At 37.7% G+C, this 23,079-nt stretch overlaps 1 protein-coding gene across 19 annotated transcripts in view; it reads right to left on the bottom strand.

Annotated features, from left to right (window-relative positions):
• Window positions 1-23,079, bottom strand: part of DOCK9 (dedicator of cytokinesis 9) — a 357,948-nt gene that overhangs the window by 89,041 nt on the left and 245,828 nt on the right. For 12 of the 19 annotated variants that reach the window (XM_078147288.1, XM_020963989.2, XM_078147294.1 and 9 more), the window contains exons 26-32: window positions 22,733-22,858; window positions 22,199-22,270; window positions 14,083-14,229; window positions 13,399-13,482; window positions 12,590-12,701; window positions 7,938-8,116; window positions 6,757-6,870 (exon numbers count right to left, since the gene is read on the bottom strand). In XM_078147288.1, the coding sequence (XP_078003414.1) occupies window positions 6,757-6,870; window positions 7,938-8,116; window positions 12,590-12,701; window positions 13,399-13,482; window positions 14,083-14,229; window positions 22,199-22,270; window positions 22,733-22,858 (834 nt within the window). Of the gene's footprint in view, window positions 1-6,756; window positions 6,871-7,937; window positions 8,117-12,174; window positions 12,217-12,589; window positions 12,702-13,398; window positions 13,483-14,082; window positions 14,230-22,198; window positions 22,271-22,732; window positions 22,859-23,079 lie in introns of all 19 variants that reach the window. The other 7 variants (XM_078147287.1, XM_078147285.1, XM_078147282.1 and 4 more) reach the window with 1 other exon arrangement.

Consider the following 23,079-nt stretch of genomic DNA (forward strand, 5'->3'; position numbering starts at 1 on the left):
AACTGGGAATTACCTAGCACTTTCAACAATCACAGGTTGCTCCCTGTTGCCAAAGCCCAAAGGGTTTTTTTTTGTTGTTGCTGTTTTCTTTAGTTTTAACACAACGACTCCTCATATGATGCTAAGTGGTTGTCAGTCACGGATACCCTGATCTTTCAAGAATCCAAACGACAGCTAACTCAAAATACATGGGACAGATGCATAGTGGATGTAAATAGGCTGCAATCCAGTACTGAAAAGAACTCACAAGCAAGAAAGGGCATATAAGACATTAAGGACCATGTGATGGGAAAAGAGAGAAAGCCAGCCCTGAGAAAGTGAAAGAAAACAGACAACCATCCTGAATGTTGTGATGATAGCCACAAAATATGAAGAGGTCCAGAGAAATGCCTCCAATACATTGTATTATTCCTTTGGACTAGGCCTACGGTTCATCAACTTGTTTTTAAAATATATTAATATTATAATATCATCAATAAATTGATGATGATATAATAACATCAATAATATTGATCAATAAATCAATTGATAACTCCATTTCAATATGTTTCATTTCCTTTGTAATCCTATGCATTTTGCTTAATGCATTTTTTAGAAGTATGTTGAGAATGACTCTATAAGCATCCCCATACTGCCCAAGGGGTCCACGACACACAAAATGTTAACAACTTCTGCTCTATAGAGTATGTAAGGAAATATATGAACATGAATGGGAGCATAAGTTGAGAATATTATTCACTCCGAATTTTTATACCCACATATCTGTTTTCCTATAGGAGAGTCTTCACAAAACTTCCTCAATTAACTGGAACCTTACAAAAGCTCCTAAACCTTAAAAACTTTTGGGACACCCTGTATTTCCCCAAGACAGAAATAATCTTTCCTTTGAATTTATATCCTTGTTAGTGAACTTTTACACAATGTCCTACATTAGTTACTTAGGTACATACATGTCTTACATCCCCTGATGGCTACAAGCTCTATGGAGGCAGGGACCCTATCTTATTATTTTCTGAATCTTTCTTTTCCCCAAAGGATATATGTACCATAGTGCCACATGCACAATAACTACCCAATAAATGTAATGAACGAATGGATGAGTATTATTTTGATAATTCGGGGGGAAAGTGGGTTCACTTTGCCAGGCTAATCAATATTCCCCATGTTAAAAGACCCAAATTCACATGATTATTGCTTCAGTTCTACAAAGACCTGGACTTTGCTACATTTATGGGAAGTTATTTCATGCTAAAAGGAAAAATGCAGGCGGCTTTGGAAATATTTTTTAAAGGGCATTTATTTATTGCCAAGATGGCGGCATAACTCTTCTAAAAACCTCAGTCTCTTTCCCCAGAAAAAAACAGCCCGGACCTGATTAACCACAGGTCTTCCTTAAAACTTCTGAGGCAGTGCAGACAATATAATGTGTTGACTAAGCCTTCAAAAATGAGATATATGATAGAGTTAGGACCAAAACTCTACCCTTGTGCAAAAGAGAAATTTTAAAACCCTGAAACATCTAGTCCACATATGCAAAAGTGAGTAAGACTGAATGGTCACAAAATCCTCATAGGTACTTGGAAAGAGAACCTGAAAAAATGTTATCCTTTAGGTGTTAAAATAAATGAATTTAAATGTAATAGTAACTAAGCATATTTAGATAACCATATTGACATTTAATATTAAGTTTCTCACAAAACATTAGACCCAGAAAAACTAGGCAAAGTCTGTCTGTACTTTACAGACAGAACAGGGCAGAGGACCCAGCAGGTATCTTCTTTCTCAACCCTCCATACTACAGACCAGGCCTCAAATGCTGTTTTGAGATAGAAGTTACTGAAATTGAATTTCTATCTGAATACATCTATCTACATTCTAGAATGAGTTTCTATCTGAAAAAATCTAAATGAATTAATTTACCATTACTGATGAATGATAATTTCTATCTTTGTCCCCGAGTCCAAATTTTCCCAAAGTTTAATTCTTTAGGTTTAATAAATTGACACTCCTCTTGTAAAAGAAGGACCCTGCATGAATGTGAGTTGTTGGGTGCAAACTTCTAAGCTCACCAAGTCTCATAAGCTAAAAAGAAGCACGTGTTTCTTTTAGAAGATAGTTCTCTCATGATTCTGCTTTAAGTGTTTCTAAGCTTAGCCTTTCCAAATGTAATTCCTACAGTCTCTAATAAAAGACCAGTAAAAAATGGAATAGGAAGAAAGGAGAGATAATGACTGAGTTTTTTTCTATGCAACATGAATATAGAACACATTTAGAAAGGAACCTTCTAAACAGGCATGAAAAGTAATTTCCAAAGAGCCAATCAATTTCTGAAATATTTAGATTACACTTGCTCATAATTCTCTCCACAACTACCTCCAATGACCCTGAAATCACCATTTTGCTGCAAAGGGTGTGCTGCTCAATTTGCATTCCTGATATTTAAGAGTCACTTCCTGTCCCCTAAAAATTTTATAGAAAGCAGTTGCTGTCTATGCATTTTAACAGATGGAAGATCACAAGGACTGGTAATTTTTAAAAAATTCATTGTTTTAAGTTTTTAATGAAATCTCATCCTATATAAACAGGTATGAATTTTTTAAAACCACATTTCTAAAGCAAGTCCTTGCAATAGCCCTTTGAGGTAGGTAGTACAATTACTCTTTGCCTCATTTTACAAATGAAGAAACTGAGACAAAGAGAAGTTGCCCAGAGACACACAGTTAGTAATACTTCAGGACCAGAAACTGAACCAAGGTCTTCGGATCTGAAGTAAAATGTTCTTTTCCATTTTGCTATTGATGCCTGTTATAATATACAGCAAAACCTTCATGAATCTGAATGCAACTAATCCAAATCCTCAATCACAAGGCAGCAGGCTGTGTCAGAAGGAGTGTTTGCTCAGGATTCAAGAGAGCCAAATTCAAATCCAGACTCATCCATTAATTAGCTTTAAGGTTTCTGGAGACTCGTGGAATGTTAGAGCTGGAAAGGAACCTAGAAATCATCTAGTACAATGGTATCAAACTCAAAAAAGAAATGAGGCTCACTAAACTAGACATAAAGGTCTCTGTGGGCTAGCTATTGACTAAAAAAACCACTTTTTTGTTGTGGTTGTTCAGTTTTTTCAGTTGTAAATGACTCTTCGTGACTCCATCTTCTTGGCAAAGATACTGGAGTGGTTTGCCATTCCTTCTCCAGCTCATTTTACAGATGAGGAAACTGAGGCAAACAGGGTTAAGTGACTTGCCTAGGCTCTTGTCTGAGGTCGTATTTGAACTCATGTCTTCCTGACTCCAGGCCCAATGCTCTATCACATAGCGCCATCTAGCTGCTCCTTTACTCCACATTTTTCCCTTTCATATCCTATGCTCCTGCTAAACTGGTCTACCTGCTATTTCCCAGACTCAGCAGTCTACCTCCATCTTCCTGAGCTTTTGTGGAGGCTACCCACCACACCTGGAATGCACCCTACATCATCTTCCCCTCTTACAATCTCTAGCTTCCTTCCAGTGGAATGTAAACTCCATGACAGTAAGGAAAGTTTCTGTTTCCCTTCTGTACCCCCAGCACCTAACACAATGTCTTATATATCCCTTTACTGGAAAACTGAGCTGGTTGGATTTGATTGAATGGATTGTCTTGCTAGAACTTCTGAAACAATATGATGGAATGATATGCCGACATTAGATGAATCCTCATGGTCAATGGAGGTTAGGAAACAAAGTGAAAATGGAAATGGGAATAAGGCAAGGCTGCCACACAACTCATTACTCTGTGGTTAATTTCTAGGTTTTATAAGACAGTACATTCAAAAGCAAAAGAGCCGTAGTGTGGACAGGGAAAAGCGGCAGTAATATCCAGGCTGGGCCTGTTTATTGCTTAAAATGAGGCATAATCCTGTGAAGAGAAGAACTATTTTAAATTTGTTCCAAAAAATAATAAATCAGATGACACAGGAGCATAAGTTAATGAAATTGAGGATAATGTCATGAAAAAGGAATTATCTATATTAAAAACATTACAGGGGCCACTGAGCATTTCTAGTTTATATTTCAATTATTATAGTCTCTGGTCACTCACTAAATGTAATAACTCAAGTCAGGAACACTCATCTTCCTGAATTTAAATCTGGCCTCAGACACTTAGCTGTGTGATCCTGAGAAAGTCACTTAACCTTGTTTGCCTCAGTTTCCTCATCTATAAAATGAGCTGGAGAAGGAAATGGCAAAGCATTCTAATATCTTTGCCAAGAAAAGCCCAAATGGAGTCACAAAGTGTCAGACACAACTAAAAAATGACTGAACAATGAATTACTATTTTTACTCATAAAATAGAAATAAGAATGAAGACATTAAAAATATCTTTAAGGCTTTCTATTTCCTTGCAGGAGCAAGGAGAAAGGTCATTTAATCCAGGAAACATTTATGAAGAAAAGGCACCGTATTAAGTTTTAGAGTTACAAGGAAAAAAATTTTTAAAAAGAGTCTCTGCCCTCCTGGAGTTTTTTCTATTGAGAGGAAGACACACTTCTATATAAAGAACTACAAAGTAGAGGTTATTCCAAAAAGTCTAAGTGTGGATTTATAGCTTAAAAATCACACTAAGACTTTTGAGATGTATTTGAGATGCATACAAAGCAAATTCTGCATAAAGGAATTTAGGGAAGGCGAGATCACTAGCCTCTGGGGACATCAGGAAAGGAGGAGAAATAGTATTTGAGCTCAATCCTGAATGAAGGTAAAGATTTCAAGAAAGAGAAGAGTGAAGGCAGAAGGCCAGGTGGAAGATACTGGAGGAGAAATAGAATGTCAAATTCCTTGGAAGGTAAGACAGTGTCTGTTAAAGAGAGATGGAAAGGAGAAAAAGGAGAGACACCTGCACTTGGCTTCTGAATTCACCCAAGTGAAAGACTTTTGACATCAGTGATTGAAAACGGAAGAAAAAAGGAAAGGGTGTGCTATGACTCCAAAGGCGATCGAGGTACCAGTTAGAGACCTACCCCAAAAGCCAAAGTTTATGAAGGAAAGAGAAAGAAGAAGAAGAAATAAATCATAGTGATCTTGGGAATGAAGAACCCTGAGAGCTGAAAGGGGATGAAGTACATAAATGTTTTAAGAGTCCAGAGAAGAATGAATCCTATTACAGATGAGAGGGGGCTGGAACAGGAAAGAGAAAGCAAATACATTTCCAGGGGACTGGCTTAACAACACTGACAGCAACAAAAGAGACATTCGATATCTACGAAGACATTTTGGCTTTGCTGGGCAACAGGAGAACATTTGCAGATATGGGACATAATAAGATCGGGGTACTGGAAGGGCTTTACAGGATTATCTAGTCTCTGAATCTGGCACAGGTAACCTTGGGGGTCCCTAAGACCCTTTCAGGGGATCTGTGAGGTCAAAGTATTTTAACAATAACAACAACAACAACAACAACAATAACAATAATAATACAAAGTTAAAATTTTTATTTTCAAATACAATGAATATAGACAGAACCTGCATAAACAAAAGCTCCTGGCGAGTGGGGAGAGGTCCTCAATAATTTCTAAGAGAGTAAAGGAGTCCCGACACCTACAAATTTGAAAACCACTAATCTAACACCTCATCTCACAGCTGAGCAAAGAGTATCCCAGAGAGGTTACTGCCCAAGATCACACAAAAAGTAAGCAGCAGAATGAACATTCAAACCCAAGTACGTTTACTCCAAATCCATATTACTACATAATGCCTTCTAATACCATCTCTCGTACATACAGGGTGTAACTCTTACATATACAGGATGACTTAAAAGTCTTAGTGCATTTTAAGCTCTAATAGCTATAGTATTTACTACATATAGTTTACCAACTGGATGCTCACAGTTTCACCACATATGTGAAACAAGGGTTGTTATTCCTATTTTACTTAGGAAAACAGGGCCCAGAGATGTTAAAAGACTTGTATAGTGTAATGGGGTCAGCGACAAAGCACCGAGCCTGGAGTCAGGAAGACACATCTTCATGGGTTCAAATCCAGCCTCAGACACTTACTAGCTGGGTGATCATGGGCAAGTCACTTAACCCTGATGGCCTCAGTTTCCTCATCTGTAAAATGAGCTGGAGAAGAGAATGACAAACCAGTCCAGTGTCTTTGCTGAGAAAACCCCAAATGGGGTCAACAAAGAGTTGGACACGACTGAAACAACTGAACAACAACAAATGTTATAACAGAAGTAGTTAAGTCGGAAAGCCTGGACTGTGAAGTAGAATCAATCCTCATTTGTCCTCAACATTATCACTTAGGTCAGCACTTATCTCAGGTATATTCTACCTTCCTTATTCCTTATGATCCAATGTCTCTGAGCTATTCTGGTTCTAAGTTGAGGGTCTCTGGGACTTTCCATGACTTGATCCTGTTGGGATGGCTGGGAGCACATTATAGTCTCTGGTCACTCACTAAATGTAATAACTGAATGTCTAATGTATAAGCTATGTATAATATGTATAAATATGTTTTAATTTTTTTTTAAAAGTCAATACCTGTGATATTCAAATGATACAGAAAAGGTGACATGACTTTGACAAGTTAGAAGTACATTAAAGATGGGAGGTCTCACCACCCCTACACTCTAGTTCTAGAATGAGGGACCAGTGTGAGGGCTGAACCTGAAAATTAAATTCTAATAACTATAAAATCTGATTAACCACTCACTACAGTTCACTGAGATCTTACTGAACCACTAAAATACAAACCCACCAAAATGCTCACTTACGGTGTTAGGGTTGACCGGGAAGGGCGATACATCTTTCACATTGATTCGCTGGACATTTTCTATTAGCAGGCCAAACAGAGGTAGATATAAAGTAGCAATCCTTGCTTGGTGGCTCTGAAATAAGACACAAACACCAGAGGCTCCCTTACCACATCACAAGGAGAACTTAAAAGAAGGGTGATTTTTCAATAGGAGTCTTCACCTATAGCAGGGGTGTCAAACTCAAAGAGAAATGGATCTTTGTGGGCCACTTACTGACTCAGAAATCCATAAATTAACATTACTCATGTGACAATTTTTAAAAATTTATTTTGTTAAACATTTCCCAATCAAATTTTACTCTGATTTGGGCCGTGAGCTTGGCATGCTCTGCTCTAGTGTGGTACCTAACAGTCTTGTGACTTAACAGAGCAAATTATTAGACATATAAAGTTCATTTAATGTTCTACGGGCACATTGTTTATCAAGCAATCAATCAATAAGCATTTATCAAGCCCCTACTATGTGCTAGGCATCGTGCTTGGCACTGGGGATACAAACACAGCCCTTGACCTCAAGGGACTTGGGAATACAATATGTTTACAGATAAATACTGGATATATGGACAATAAAGACACAGTGATGGAGGAAGAGGGGTACAGTTGTCTCTTCCACACCACAGGGGTTAGAGGCACGGCACCTCCATGACCTGGAAAATCCACATAAAATTTTTTGGCCTTCTCTTCGTACGCGAGAACAAGTCTAAATTTTTTCCTTTTTTATGAGATGTTTACAGCACCTTATTGTAAAATTTGGGTTGATATTATACAATACTATTCATAGATTTTATGCATTTCTGAGTTTCTAAGCTTTTTCTATGTCATCTGCTAGCTTTCACATGTTGTCTACAGCTTACACAAAATTCTCATTTAATTTCTTATGCTAACCCGTAATATATCAAAACCGGGATGGAGAAAGTCATGGCATGAAAGGGATAGCTGTATTATCAAACAGGAGAATCAGGAAGGGAATCCTGTAAATAGATGTCATTTGAATTGAACTTTGAAGGGAACTAGGGGTCCCAGGAAGCAAAGGGGAGGAGGCAGAACATTCTAATAACTATAATTGGCTAAAATCTTCATAAAACCTGAAAAGCAAACTCACTTCTTATAACCCTGTATCTTCTGCTGCAGAAAACTCACCCTTGAAGCATATCTGTCATCAAAAGAATGCTTTATCAACAGATTCTTCAGCACACTAATTGCAATCTGCCGGACATCCCTGAATTCTTGTAGGGCATTTCCCACCTCCCTTAGCAGTAGGCCCACTAGGAAATGGTACTTGCAGAACTCATCTGTTAATGAGTAGTCAAGCTGAAGATCTAAAATAAGAATGAACATTAACTTAATTAGAGCACAAGCAATATGATTTTAATCATTAAAAAAACATTCTCCCTTTTTACTTATCACAACCCTATTCATACCAAAATAGGTTAAATTATTAGATTTAGCTTCAAATCTTTAAGGGTTAATTGAGCAGAAAACTGCTCTCTAATAAAGAAACCAATTTCTTTTCATGTTTGCTTAACTTTTAGGAATGAAGAACCATTGAAATACAAATCCTTGATTTGGCTTTGTAACAAATTGCTTCTAACTTAATTACTAAGTTAATGAGTCATTGTCTCTGCTGATTTTTTAATATACCATACAGTACAGACAGCATGAAAACGCTATTATAGTAAAATAAAAATTAAACTGTTTTGTCATAGTTCTATTCAATGGAAGGATAGAAGCCATCTGTAGTTAATATGCATGTAATTAAGAAAACTGATTTAATATGTGGTGGTTGGATAAACTGTCTTATTCTGGTATATCCACCTGTTTCTAACAACCACATTTATTCTTTTCCTGTTTTAGTCATTATTAGCACAATGAGCACTCCATTAAATTCCAAAGGGGAATGTGAACAGAGGATATGAACTGACGCTTACCTAATGAGCTATGTAAATCAGAAGTTACTTTATTAATCATACAGTGACAGCAATGCACTCATCATCTAATCAATACTGATGCTTCTCTAAAAGCAAACAAGATCAATAGAAGCTAAAACTAAAATGAATAGCACGCCACAAACCGAACTAACGAACCATCAGCAAGCTTAACAACAAATATTAACTGAAAGCATATTCTACGAGAGAGAGAAGCAAACACATCATCTATTTTTGGGGAAAGTAATCTTATTATCACCTTCATGACCTTTTTTTTTTTGAAAAATAATGGAGATAGTGATTTTAATTCCTCACCCTACAAACTTGGGTCTACTTTTATTGTTACTGCTGAGTCGTTTCAATCACGTCTGACTCTTTCTGACCCCCAAAGGGTCAGATACTGGAGTGGTTTGTGTTTCCTTCTCCAGCTCATTTTGCAGATGAGGAAACTGAGGCAAAGCGGGTGAAGTGATTTGCACAGGGCCACATACTTAGTAAGTGTCTGAAGCTGGATTTGAACTCAGGTCCTACCTGACTCCAGGACTGGTGCTCTATTTACTGTGCCACTTAGATCTATGTGTAAGATGAACTTAAAGTTTATGACCCTCTCCAGCTAAACCAAGCAGAATACAGAGAGTGTTCATCTTTATAGAATGACTACTTTAACGGTTTAGTTAATATCAAGCCTGGAACTCCAAACCATGGGTCAGAGATTAGATCCACTTAATCTCTCAAAGGAAAGACTTCAGCTTTACATGGGATATGTCAATGTGGAGATCATAGCTAAGAGATATCACTTGATCTTAGGTTCCTGTGCATTACAACGCATGAGAAAATGACCAGAGAAGGAAGTCTTGGAATAGAATTATTGAAAGAGTAGTCACCACTAATGGCCCAGGTGTTTCCTCAAAAATCTATTAGCCAGGATCTAACTTCTGGATTATTTTAGTTGGCAAATAACAATAATAATAATATTTTTAAAATAATGGCATTTTAAAAAATCATGAAAGGGTATTATTAAAAGAAGGTTATTATACATTTTTCTACATTATTCTACTTTAGTATGCTCTATACATCTTAAGGAGATGGAAACAAATTGATAAAATTTCAAAAGTATCACTGAAATGCTAATTCATATGACTGAAAACTTGTTTTCATATAAAGACCTATTCAATAAAAACATCAATCGTTAGTGTATATAGGTGTGGCTAATTATTGTAATATGTAATTATTATAGAAAGTAGGGTTCTAGTGTACTAAATAACCTTTATGTGTCACAGCAAATGTTTAAAAAGTTTAGAAAGAGATAGGGAGAGAGGGAAAGGAGAGAGGAAATGGAGAGGCAGAAGAGAAGAGACCAAAAAAAAAGAAAGAGAAAAAAGAAAAAGGGGGGAAAAAGGTAGGGAAAAGAGAGAAACAGGGAGAGTGCATACCTCCTGACGCTGTTTTGCACCAAAGGGGAAAAACAATGCTTTGACAGCTTGCCTACGGATACAGAAACTCCAGGGGTGGATTAGATGAATTCTTTGGACAACAAATCAACACTTTTTTAGTGCAGTCTTTTTTTTTTTTGGCAATTGGGGTTAACTGACTTGCCCAGGGTCACACAGCTAGTAAGTGTCAAGTGTTTGGTGTGAGGCCGGATTTGAACTCAGTTCCTCCTGACTTCAGGGCTGGTGCTCTATCCACTGCGCCACCTACCTGCCCCCTCAACACCTTTTTTTAAAGAGTAAGAATAAGAACCTTTACCTCTCTTCTGTTGTAAACAGAAACGGCCCAGATGGAAAAGGCTACATAATTACTGGGCTGGAAATGCCTATGTCAGCACTTAATATTGAAAACATACACTATCTCTTGGCTCTGGGCACTTTCCCCGTCTGTCCCCCATGCCCAGAATTCCCTCCCTATCTATCTCTGACTACGGCTTCTCTGGCTTCCTTCAAGTCTCAACAAAAATCCCACCTCCCAAAGCCTTTCTCAAATCCTTTCCCCCTTTTAATACCTTCCTTCTATTAACTATTTCCTATTTATGCTGTATATGGCTTGTTTGTGCATACTTACTGTCTCATCCATTAGACTGCAAGCTTCTTGAGGGCAGGGACTTTCTTTTGCCTCTTTCTGTATCCCCAGTGTTTAGCATGGTGCCTGGCACATAGGAGCAGCTTAATAAATGACTAACTGTTCTTAAATTCCTTGAAAGCAAAGACTATTTTCACTCTTTGTGTCTCTACCTCCCCATAGACAATCTTAACTATCCCTGAGTATGTTTTCTACAAGGCAGGTAGGTGATGCAGTGGATAGAGTGCAGGGCCTGGAGTTGGGAAGACGTGAGTTCAAATCTGGCCTCAGACACTTATTAGACACTGGGCAACTCACTTATAACCTTTGTTTGCCTTAATCCACTGGAGAAGAAAATGGAAAATCTTTGCCAAGAAAATCCCATATGGGGCCATGAAGAGTTAGTTGGACACAACAAAACAACAAAATGTTTTCCACACACCCACTATGCCTTTTCAAATGAAGTCAAGTCAAATCATTAAGTATCTAATGTTTGCAGTAGTATAGCAAATGAATATTTCAATTATTAAGCATCTACTGTATGCAGCATACTATGTAAGATGTTGAGGGTGACAGATTCTTAAGATACAGCACCTACCCTCATGGAGCTTATAGTCTGGGTCAGCCACAGTGTGGGGTGAATTTCTCTTTGTTGAGAACCTCTGTACATGTATTGGAATGAGTACGCTTGATTATTCACGTCTGCATTCCAAAATCAAATTATTTTGGAGTTATGATTTTATGTTATTCACCTGCTTCTCTCCTTCATTAACAAATAATCAATATCCTTCCACATGATGTATGAGCAGGATGCTAAACTCGTAGGATGCTAAACACAATAAATATTGTTTTGGCTGTCATCTTGTGTCAAGTTTGATTAATTTGATTCACTCATGAGGACAAGAATTAATTGGCTATGAACTTTCGTTCATTTGTTCATTAAACAAAATTGTATATGTTCGAGGCACTGTACTAAAACAGGAGACAAAAGATGAATAAGACATTTCTTTCAAACTCAAGGATAATAGACATTTATATCAAAACAACAATACAAACAAAAAAAGGCAAGTGAATGAGATAAACTATTTGTGTTTATGGCTGGTGTCATCACTACGTGAACAAGAGCTGTAAGAATATGAAAAATGGGGCTCTTCCTCTCCATTAAAGGGACACCCTAGAGTTCCTAACGCACCTGAGGCAAAGGGTCTTGACATTTCTTGGGGAGGTTCCTGGTGCTAGCATTAAATGCATATTAACTGATTTGTCACTAGTTTTGAAACTGCTAAGAAAGCTCAGGAAAGACCTAGACGAACAGCGAAGGGAATTAGCAGCACTTGCATTCTTTTTAAAGGACGGAAATGCAAGAAAGAGCAAACGTCACACCTCACACCTACCTAGAGGAGTGTCATGCGACTCCACAGTTGGTGAAAGAAAAGCTACGTCATAAAAAAAAGGAAATAAAGTGGAACAAACAAAAAACAAGCTCCCATAAGTAAAATGGATTTTGGTTATTCAAGCAAAGAAAATTTACAAAGGAAAAAAAGTTACATTCTGCCACAAGTTTATCTTATTGCTTGATAAGCAGACTAAATGCATTACCTAAAACATTTTGAAATTCAGTGATTTTTCCACAGATGCAATTCCCTGGCAGCTTAATGGGGTTCAGGGGGACGGAGATGTCTTCATATGTTATCTAGCCCAGCTTGCAAAGTTCAAGATATCTTAATTGTACATCTGAATTTTTTCCCCACATCATAAATCAATGTCTATTTCTTTATTTAACATTAGTACAGCTGAGGAATGAGTTACCTTGATATCTCTGAATCCTGCCTTTTCCAAATGGCATTGGCAAATTCAAAGGGATATAGTGTTCATGATTGCACACTACACGGAGAAATTCAAACTTGAATTCAAAAAGGGTCTGCAGGAAAAATGGTTTAGCTGTAAATAATGAGGTTTAGTAATTCACTGGATATTCTGCTGACCATCTTAAATAAGAATACTTACTGGAACCAGGCACCCTCAGTCTTCATCTCTTTCACCCTCTTGGAAACGTGTTAACTACACTTTACAAACCCAAGAATCACTGGAGTAAATTGTTTTAAAAATCAAAGCATCTGAACCCTCACCCATTACTGCCTTTTAGGTCTGTAAGTAGTGACATGTCTAATCACAATATTTGGAATCTGTAAGGTCCTACATGCTAAATAAAATATATACTTCTGGTTTTGTACTATGGCAGAGGGATATTTCAAGGTATGGCAGTAAGCTATTTATCTGACTTTGGGCAAGGCATTAAACTTTTCTGGGCCTCATCTGAAAAATGAGGGAGTTATGACTAGATAATCTCAAATATTCCTTCCAGCTGTAAATCTGTGATCCTATGGTCCTAAATGATAGAGAGAAAAATTCACACTTTCTTTTCCCTCCCTCCATTTTTTTTTCATGCCTTCATGGGTCTAGAAGTAACAAAAGTATATCTAACACTAGTAAGTGAGTTCAATCTCATAAAAAATTCTGATATGAATAGTGAGAGAAATGAAAGGATTTCTAAATGTGAATAGGAGAGGCGAAAAGACAAATCCAGACATCTAGAGAAGACAGAGAAGAGAGACTACCTTTGGATCTCCAGGCGCGAAACAACTGATATAGTTGTTGATCTGTTTGAAAACAAAGCCTCTGTCCATAAAGGTGAAACATCTCTGTAGCAAGGGGGAAAAAAGGTGAAAATATTTTCTGAAAAATAGCTTTCTCTATTTTTTAACATTAACAACTCAGCATTTAATTAAAATAAAACTAGGCATACTAAACGCTATTAGATGCTCACCTATACGCTCAAGGAATCTGCTAATTGATGAAATTATAGGGACAAAAAGGAGATGGTCCTTCAGACACACACAATGACTCTCCTAGTTCTGTTTCTACTCTCCGGACTTTGCTACCATGTCTGAGTTGTCTTCTCACACTAAAAGTTCCCACAGTCCCTGTAGTTTTCTCATCCTGGAACATATCTCCACTCCTGCAGACCCCTTCTCCCACTGGTGGATTCCTTCCAGAGCCACCATCTTGAGAAAGGGCCACTTCCATTCTTCCTTCCTTCTTCTCCTGCTTCTGCTCCTGACTCTCTCCCTCCTCCCGCCTTTCATCTCCCTTTTTCATGTGATATCTTCCCCCATTACAGTGTAGGCTGCTTGAGGGAAGATCTTTCTTTTTTCTTGTATTTGTATGCCCAGTGCCTGGCACATAGTAAACACTCAAATGTTTGCTGACTTGACTCAACCATTATTATTCTGTGTACTCACCTTTATAAAAACTGCAAGGCTGTGGTTGGCATTTTTTGAGGCCTCTGGATTGTCTTTGAATTTCTGAGTGATGTGTGGCATCAGCATATTAACAACTGTTTCAACCGCATGATGATAGGAAGCAGGAAATCTCTGGTTTCGCAACAACTAAAAAAACAAATTTAATGCAAATACCTGTTATTTATTTGAAGCTGAAAACCTGAGAACCAAAAAAAAAATCACGACAGATTCTGTGTGAAAAATACTTTAAAAAATTCAAGATACTAATAATTCTAGTTAGAAATTTCCTAAATATTATTTTCAAAGCAGTAGCAAAACATTTCTTAAACTCTAAATATCTGTTACACATAAGCTACACAGATAGGTTTCCAGTACCTCAAAGTTTAAAACTAAGAAAAAAAATAAAGATTTGTAATTAAGCTACTCAATATAAAGATTTATAATTAAACTACTCAAATGTAGTAATCTTTGAAATTGATCACATACTCCAATGTTGTGGGGGGGGGGGTTTCAATCAGGAATCCTTTTCTAACCAAATATTTCCCAAGTGAACGATTCAAGATTGTAAGGCAGATAGAGAGTTGGCCTCAGAATAAGGAAAAACTGGGTTCAAGTTCTGCTTATCACTAGCTGCAAATCAATTAACCTCTCAGTGCCCTCAGCCAACTTAAAGAAGATGCTCATTCTGTTTGGTTTTGGTTAAGTCCAAAACTTAAAATAAAAATTAATTAAAATAAATGATTATTTAATAATTATTTTAAATTATGTTAAAATTATTCATAAATTAATTGAAAAAACAAACTTTTAAATCATAAAATAATTTGTAAAAGACTATCAAGTATAAGATTAAGAAGATATCAATCTACATTGGTAAAGGAAATGCTTCACTGACTGCTCCCTATATTTGTTAAGTCACAGTTCTGATTTAAAAAAAAAAATCAAGTTTAACAAAATCAATACAAATCAAATACAAAATTAATGTATGAAAGTTAAAAAAATTTGTCCTGTGATTATCTAAGACACTCATGATGTTTTATCAGAACCTATGCATGCTGCCAGGTATCACCTAATTGCTCTCCTTGCTTCCTGTTTCTGACCCTGACTCTTTTCTCCTTTGTATACTGAAATGTATATTGATGCTTATATGTTTAATTGAAAAAAAGAAGAAAAGAAACATAAAGTAGGTTACTCTGTCAGGAACATGAAGTTTATGACATGAAATAATATAAGCCTGGAAGAATATACTTAAGTCAAATCATGGAAGGCTTTAAATGCCAAGTTGTGGAGTTTTCACCTTATTTTTAGAGGCAAAAGAGCCACTGATGATTCTTTTTTTTTTTTGGTGAGGCAATTGGGATTAAGTGACTTGCCCAGCTAGTTAAGTGTCTGATCTGAGGTTGCATTTGAACAGAGGTCCTCCTGACTTAAGGCCTGGTGCTCTATCTACTGAGCCACTTAGATGCTCCACCGCTGATGATTCTTAAGCAGAGAAATTACCTTCACCAAATTAGGCACCACATAAACGTGATTCTCAAAAAGTGTTCTTCAGATGATGTATCAGCACCCCCAACCTTCTTTGCAGTTAGTTTCTGTCTCACAAGGCTATTCCTTCCCAGAACCCTTTAACAGACTCCCAGGGTATTTAACATTCAATTCATTCAAAGCAGCTCTTATTGAGCTTAGGCTGCTTAGATATGTTTTATACGCAAGTCCTTTGACCATCTTCATAGAACTGCTATGTAAATGGACACAAAACGCTTTTTGACATAGCACTGAAAACCACAATCATAAACAACCTAAAAAAGTGTTTTCATAAAAATTCACTCTCTGCTTGGCACGGTGGCACATGTCTCCAGGCCCTGCTATCGCAGAAGCTGAGGTTTGTGGATTGCTTGAGCTCGGGAGGACTGAGCTGCAATGAGCTAGGTCAATTAAGTGTCCAAACTCAGTATGTGACCAATACAGTAAACCCCTAGAAGACGGGCTTGCCAGGCTGCCTGACGGCCATCACTAACCATCTTGGCTTAGGCCTTGCCACCAGACTTCAATGACTCTGAGGGAGTAAGGCTGATGACTTTGTGCAACTCTGCCTCAATTAAATCCAATTCATGAGCATATCGCCCTCGTGATATCACTGCTCCTCTTCAAGAACAAAGGACGAACAACCAAAAAGAGGGGGCAATACCATCTACCATGTGTCACTAGATGATGTAGCAAATAGAGAGTGCCTAGAGTAGAGTCAAGAAGAGTGATCTATTTTGCAGATTTCTCCAATAAAGCTCATTTTGGGTGGGGGTGAGAAACAGAATTGTAATAGGATGATTTTTAGTTCTTCAGTGCTAGAAGCAGACAAGAGTGTGATCACTGAATTCAGTTCTCTCCATCACAGTGATCAAGTTCTCCCTCTCTGGGTGTGGCACAAGAAAAATCTCTTCTACCCCTATTCCTGAATTTTGCCCTTGTTTGGCCTAGGCTAATACTATGCAGCAGAGAGAGAATCGACACATTGCCTTTGGCAGTTGTGTTTTTTGTTTGTTTGCTTGTTTTGTTTTTGTTTATTTTGCTGTGGGCTGACACACTAGCTGTGTGACCCTGAAAAAGCCACAGTTTGCCTCAGTTTCCCCATCTGTAAAATGAGCTGGAGAAGGAAATAGCAAACCACTCCAGTACCTTTGCCAAGAAAACCCCAAATGGGGTCATGAAGAGTTGGACACAACTGAAACGACTGAACAACTATGTGCCAGGTTCTGTATTGGGTGTTGAAAATAAAAATAAAATAATACAGATAAAGATTTATAATATAAAAAGAAAAAATACAAAAATAAAAATTAAACAATTCCTGCCCTCTATCAATTTATCTATCTATCTATATACCATGCACCGTGCTAAGCACTTCACAAATATTATCTGATTTGTCTTTAATTGAAGGAGAGTCATGTGCATTATGTACATGTACACACTGCAAAACTTAAAAGGCTACAAAAGTGTCATCAACTGTTTGTATTTAAATATGCCAGTGGGTCTAAGACCAATAAAGCAGTAGGATTCTGGTTAGTAAATTACCATTTGCAAGATGAATTTTAAATATAAACATTTCCTGGTGATAACTACTCCTTCTATGACTAACCCCAGGAGTAAATATCATTCCAAATCTTAACTCTTCTTTGCCTTGAATAGCAGTGTTCTCAAGTCACGAATCCAATTCAGATCTAGTTCAGAAGAATTAAAATGAAAAGGACGTCTCCAGTATGAATGAAGTGATGCAAATTCAGATTACTCTACTTTATTTAGATCTACTTTTTTGTTTGGGCCTAGTGACAGACTCTGTTTCTGTATCTGTTGCCTGAAGATCAGCTTAGCTAAGTTTTGAAAGGTTCATTACTAGAAGGTTCATTCCAATTGTGGCGGGGGCATTATGGGGGGAGTGTATTTTTTTTTGGACAGTCACAAAACTGTCCACTAAAGTATGACGGTTATCTGCATTAGTAAAGAGAGAGCCTATCATGATAAAATCCTGACTCTTCTGAAATATCTGAAGAAATACTTGTTGGAAAATGGGAACTTTAGATTTATAGAATATCCCAAGTCAAAAAATATGTGGATAAGCTGCCTAAATACCCCTCCTCCACAGACATCTCTGTCTGTACATCGTGGCTGAATCCTGCTAGCACGTGTCTATTATATTTGAAGTTTCCAATCTATTTTATACCATTTCAGAATAAGTCTATTATTAAATATTTTATGAAAATGACTATTGTTTTTGAACATATGGAGATGCCAAAGAAAGATGTTCTATTTTGCAGATTTCTCCAATAAAGCTCATTTTGGGTGGGGGTGAGAAACAGAATTGTAATAGGATGATTTTTAGTTCTTCAGTGCTAGAAGCAGATAAGAGTGTAATCAATGAATTCAGTTCTCTCCATCACAGTGATCAAGTTCTCCCTCTCTGGGTGTGGCACAAGAAAAATCTCTTCTATCCCTATTCCTGAATTTTGCCCTTGTTTGGCCTAGGCTAATACTATGCAGCAGAGAGAGAATCGACACATTGCCTTTGGCAGTTGTGTTTTTTGTTTGTTTGCTTGTTTTGTTTTTGTTTATTTTGCTGTGGGCTGACAGTCATCTGAAAGGTCTTGTAAGTAAAAACGGATATTTCCTATGTAAAGGAAAGTGATGCACACTGGAGACATTGTAGAATTTGGAAGGAAATGGCACTTAGGAGCACATCTAATCTGACTCCTTTAATTTACAGATGCAAAAGTTGAGGCCATGCAGCACCTACTGGCTTCCCAGATGTAGAGCCCACACTTGGATCCTGGAAGATTAAGTATTCAAAGAATAAAAATGTTGAAACTTCAGAAGTAACTAAGTGGATGGTGTGGGACTCCTCTTTATAGCATAGTATGTTAAACATCTTCCTCCCCAAGTGGTTCTCTTCCACAGCTAGCTAACATTTCTAAAAGTAATTGTTTTTCAAAAAAAACAAAAACCGGGGGCAGCTAGGTGGTGCAGTGGACAAAGCACCAGCCCTGGATTCAGGAGGACCTGAGTTCAAATGTGACCTCAGACACATAACACTCACTAGCTGTGTGACCTTGAGCAAGTCACTTAACCCCATTGCCTAGCCCTGCCCGCCCCCCCAAAAAAAACTCTCTGTAGTTTGGGATAAAGTTATTGTTAGCTTATAGCAAAGGTTTTACATGGTTGCATTTTAGTGGTTACTTTCAGAGCACAGAAGAATTTTTCCTGAGTTTGGTATCAACCTGGGAAATCATAATGTAAGTAAGTCAGAAATCTGGGAAACCAACACTGACTTTTGCTCTGCTGTGAGATTACTAGAGGATCTTGGGCTACAAGGTTGGAAGGCACTTATCAAAGGTTATCATGTCAGTCAGTAAACATTTATTAAGCACCTGCTATGTGCCAGACATTGTGCAAAGAGTCAGAAATACAACGAAAGGCAAAAGACAATCTCTATTCTCAAGGACCTCACAACTGAATGGGGGAAACATGAAAACAACTGTGTACAAACAAGATCTATATAAGACAAATTGCAGATGATCCCAGAGAATTCAGGAAAGGATTCTTGTAGAAAGTAGGGCTTTAGTTGAGATTCAAAAGAAGCCAGGGAAGAAGCCAGATGAGGGAGATGAGGAGGGAAGAGTTAATCATTTTGCAGATACAGAAATTGAGGTACAAAAAAATTTACATGACTTGGCCAAAGTCACAAATATTCAGCAAAGGAGCTGGGATTTTAACCTAAGTGTTTAGAAGCAAAATGCGGTTCTTTTCCCCCTGGAGCCCACTGCATTGTTGGGTATATTTTTTTCTGTTAAAAGCACAGCAGCTAAGAAATTATTACTTGCCTTCAAGGTAAACTTTGTGCCTCTAAATTTGGAAGCAAGTGATAAGGGATCAGTCATTCGAGACCTAATTCTTACCTGTAAAAAGAAACTGCTGCTATGCCACCTGGGCCTCCATTTCCTCATTTCTAAAATGAGATAGTTGGCCTAGAAGATCTCAGTGATTCTCAAACTCCATTGGACAACTGAATAACCTACACTATTAATTCGGGAGAGGAGCATTGTGATATAGGAGATAGGAGGCCAGCCTTGGAGTCAAGAAGTCCTGGGTTTGAGGCCTTCCTTTCACATCTACTGGCTGTGTAATCCTGGTCACGTCATTTTCCCTCTGTGTTCTCTGGACTAGAAATTGTGGATGAATTCCTGAATCTGCATTAGTAGAAAAAGATTCTACAACTGGGAGCTGCCTGCAACTGGTAAAATAACAGGTCTTAACCAAAAATAATAATTTTCTAACAATATATTGCTTGGGAGAAATGAATTTTACTGGTTTCTAATTCTGTACATGAGACGTCAATACATTTTCTAAATGCTGCAAAAGTCAAATGAGATACCTCCTCCAATCCATCCTTCATAAGACTATGGATTTTGAGATAGTAAGGATCTTCTCGGTCAACTTGTCTCCTTTCCCTCATTTTTTTGCAGATGAAATTAAGGGAAGAAGCAGCTTTCCCAAAATTCCAGATCTAGGACTCAAACCCAGGTTCTCTGACTCCAAATCCTTACCGGTATCCTCTTAATTCCCGTCTTCCTCTTAGACTTGGTTCAATCTGACCTTGTGCAGGGTGGATGTCCTTGTCTCCTTACTTACTAGTTTGTGTCTTCCCCCCCATGTTATCTTTGATTTCCTCTACCTATTTCTCCTATGTAGTCAGTTATTTGAATGTTTTCCTTTTCCATTAGAATGTATGCCTCTGGAGGGCAGGAACTATTTTTGCCTTTCTTTTGTATCCCTATTAGTAAGCACAGTGCTAGGTACATAGTAAGTGTTTAATAAACGCTTGGTGATTGATTGATCTTTCCAATCTAGTGTGTTTCACAGCCACATGTACCGTCCTTAAACACAGATCTGATCAATACAACTTGCTCAAAACCTTTGAATGCCTTCGCTTCGCACAGCCTACAGAATAAAGTTTGCATTGCTTGGCCAGGCATTCAAAGCTTTTCACAACTTTGTATACTACTGCCTGACCTTTCCAGCCTCTTCTCACACCACTCCCCTCTAATACTCTAGCCAAACTGGGCTACTTCCTGTTCTCTCTACACGAGAGAAATGTGAGAAAACTGAGTCAGATAGAGGCTAAGTGACTTGCCCAGGATCATATGGCTAGTAAGTGTCTATGGCTACATTTGAACTCAGCTCTTCATGATTTCAGGTCTAGTGCTCTATCCAAAGTGCTGCCCCATATGGTTCTCCATGCTTGCCACCTGCTGACCTATTCTTTCACGTCTAATTGAAATGTCCCCTTGTCCATGAATCCGATCCCAGACGTTCCATGCCAATAACAATCACTTCCCTCTTGGGTACCAAATAGGAATTGGCAGGCATCTCCTTTACACAGATCATCTTTGTCTGTATCATATCCCAGACCCCTACTAGACTACAAGAGCCACTTGCTCCTCGGTTCTCTATCACCTCTAGAAAAAAGGACAAAGTTCTCTGCTTGGCATTTAAAGCCCTTCACAGTCTGGGTCCAGTGGCTTTTCCCAGGTTCACTGCATACTCTTCCCCTTCATATACTCCTCTTTGCAGACAAACTGCTGTTCTTGATGCTACCCAACCTGGCTTTCCATATCTTGCCTTAGGGGCCTGTGCATGGGACTGGAAGGCACTCCCATCTCATCTCTGTCTCCTGCAATGTGTCACTGTTTCAAGGTTCAGATCATGTGCCACCTCTTCTGGGAAGCCTTTTGCAATCCCCTTAGTTGCTAATTTTCTTTTCTTCCCCAAATAATCATAAGAATAATAGCTAACATTTATTTAGCACTTAAAGTTTTGAAAAGTTTCTCATATATAATTATTATATAAATAATACATAATATCAGAAATAATACATTTAAAAATATCTATAATAATAGATATATCTATATAATAGATATAATATAAATATTGATAGACACAAATAAAATAGATATAATGATGAATTATAAATACAAATAGATATGTAAACAGCAAAATTATATTTACAAATATCTACAATAACATATTATATATAATAGACATATTATATATAATATAGTAACAAATTATAATATATTATACATATAAATAATACATGTTACATATGTGCAATGTAGTACAGTAACATTGCAGGTAATTAAGAAATACTTTTAAAATTGAATTGTAGATTCATGATATATCATTTTGTAGTATGTTTATTTGTACACAAGTTGGATTTCCCAACAAGATTGTGAGTCGCATGGCAGAGCCATGTCTTCTATGATTGTTCTATCTTCCCTGATGTCTAGGACTTTATTATGCCTATTGTAGGTGTTTAATTAAAGTTTGCTGAAACATAGCTGTCAAGTGTTTTCATCATCATCATGATCAGGGGGCTAAAATAGTTTGGGCAGATGATTTATGATCCAAACCCTCAGGCTTTATAAGTGGAACAAGACAGATGCTTAGTTTTAAATAACCCTTGTACTTCAACCAAGTTTAAGGCATTAAATAGGACATTAGAAGGAAAAGGCAACCCTTCCCTTAGGCAAGGATGAGGTCAGAGGTGCTCCTTAAGCACTGGCAGATAACATACCTTGACTTTCGAGTTTTCTATCAGGTGCTGAGCCATGGATTTTATCAAAACTTCAAAGAAAAACCATGAATACTGAAAAGAAAGCAACACATAGTCATATGAAAAACTAACAAGAGCAATGTCCTGTACAAAAATCTCTACTCCAGAGTGTTGTCTGGTCATTTTGCATCTAAACACAATGACTCAGTGATAGTGGAGAATGGGGGAGGGGGGTTGTCTCTGAGCGCAGTGATATAATACTGTTACCTGTACTCTGGCTTCAGAATCTTGCTTAGACACAGGGCGAAAGGGAGTCCCATGACCCCTGGGTAGGTTGAGCTTAGCTCCTGTATTACTCCATGGCCTTGGACTAGCACTGGCTCAGCATTAGTACTGCAGAGCTATGGTGTTTTCTTTTATTTACAAATGTTTTATGGGAGTTTTAACAGGTTTTTATTTACACCACCATCACTCCTGAATTCTCACACAAGTTATCCTTGTAACAGAGCAAACAGTTGAGCAACCCAAACTACTGACTTAAGTCTTCCTACCTACCTTGAGGAGTTTATTGCTGGTAAGGAAGTCAGCAGAAGGTTTCAGGATTGTGGTCATGGATTTGGCCAGTTCTTCATGCACAGTCTTATATTCCGAAGCAACATATGGCTCAGCTTTATAAGCATACTTGGGGGAAAGAAAGAAGGTAAAATGAGATTTTAATAAGCCCTACGACCTGGTTATAGTCTCAAGGTGAGGTTGACGCAGTGGTTAAAAGTTCCAGAGGAAAAGATCTGCCCCAAGAACTGAAACATACAGAGGAAGGGAAGCATGTAATGGGAATTAGGCAGGCAAGCCATCAAGTCAGAACTTAGCTTGCCAGAAGAAATAAATTCAAGTCACAAGTC

This window comes from Phascolarctos cinereus, unplaced genomic scaffold (genome assembly GCF_003287225.1).
Source record: "Phascolarctos cinereus isolate Bilbo 61053 unplaced genomic scaffold, phaCin_HiC Scaffold_7;HRSCAF=346, whole genome shotgun sequence".
In the NCBI taxonomy this organism is placed as follows: Eukaryota; Metazoa; Chordata; class Mammalia; order Diprotodontia; family Phascolarctidae; genus Phascolarctos; species Phascolarctos cinereus.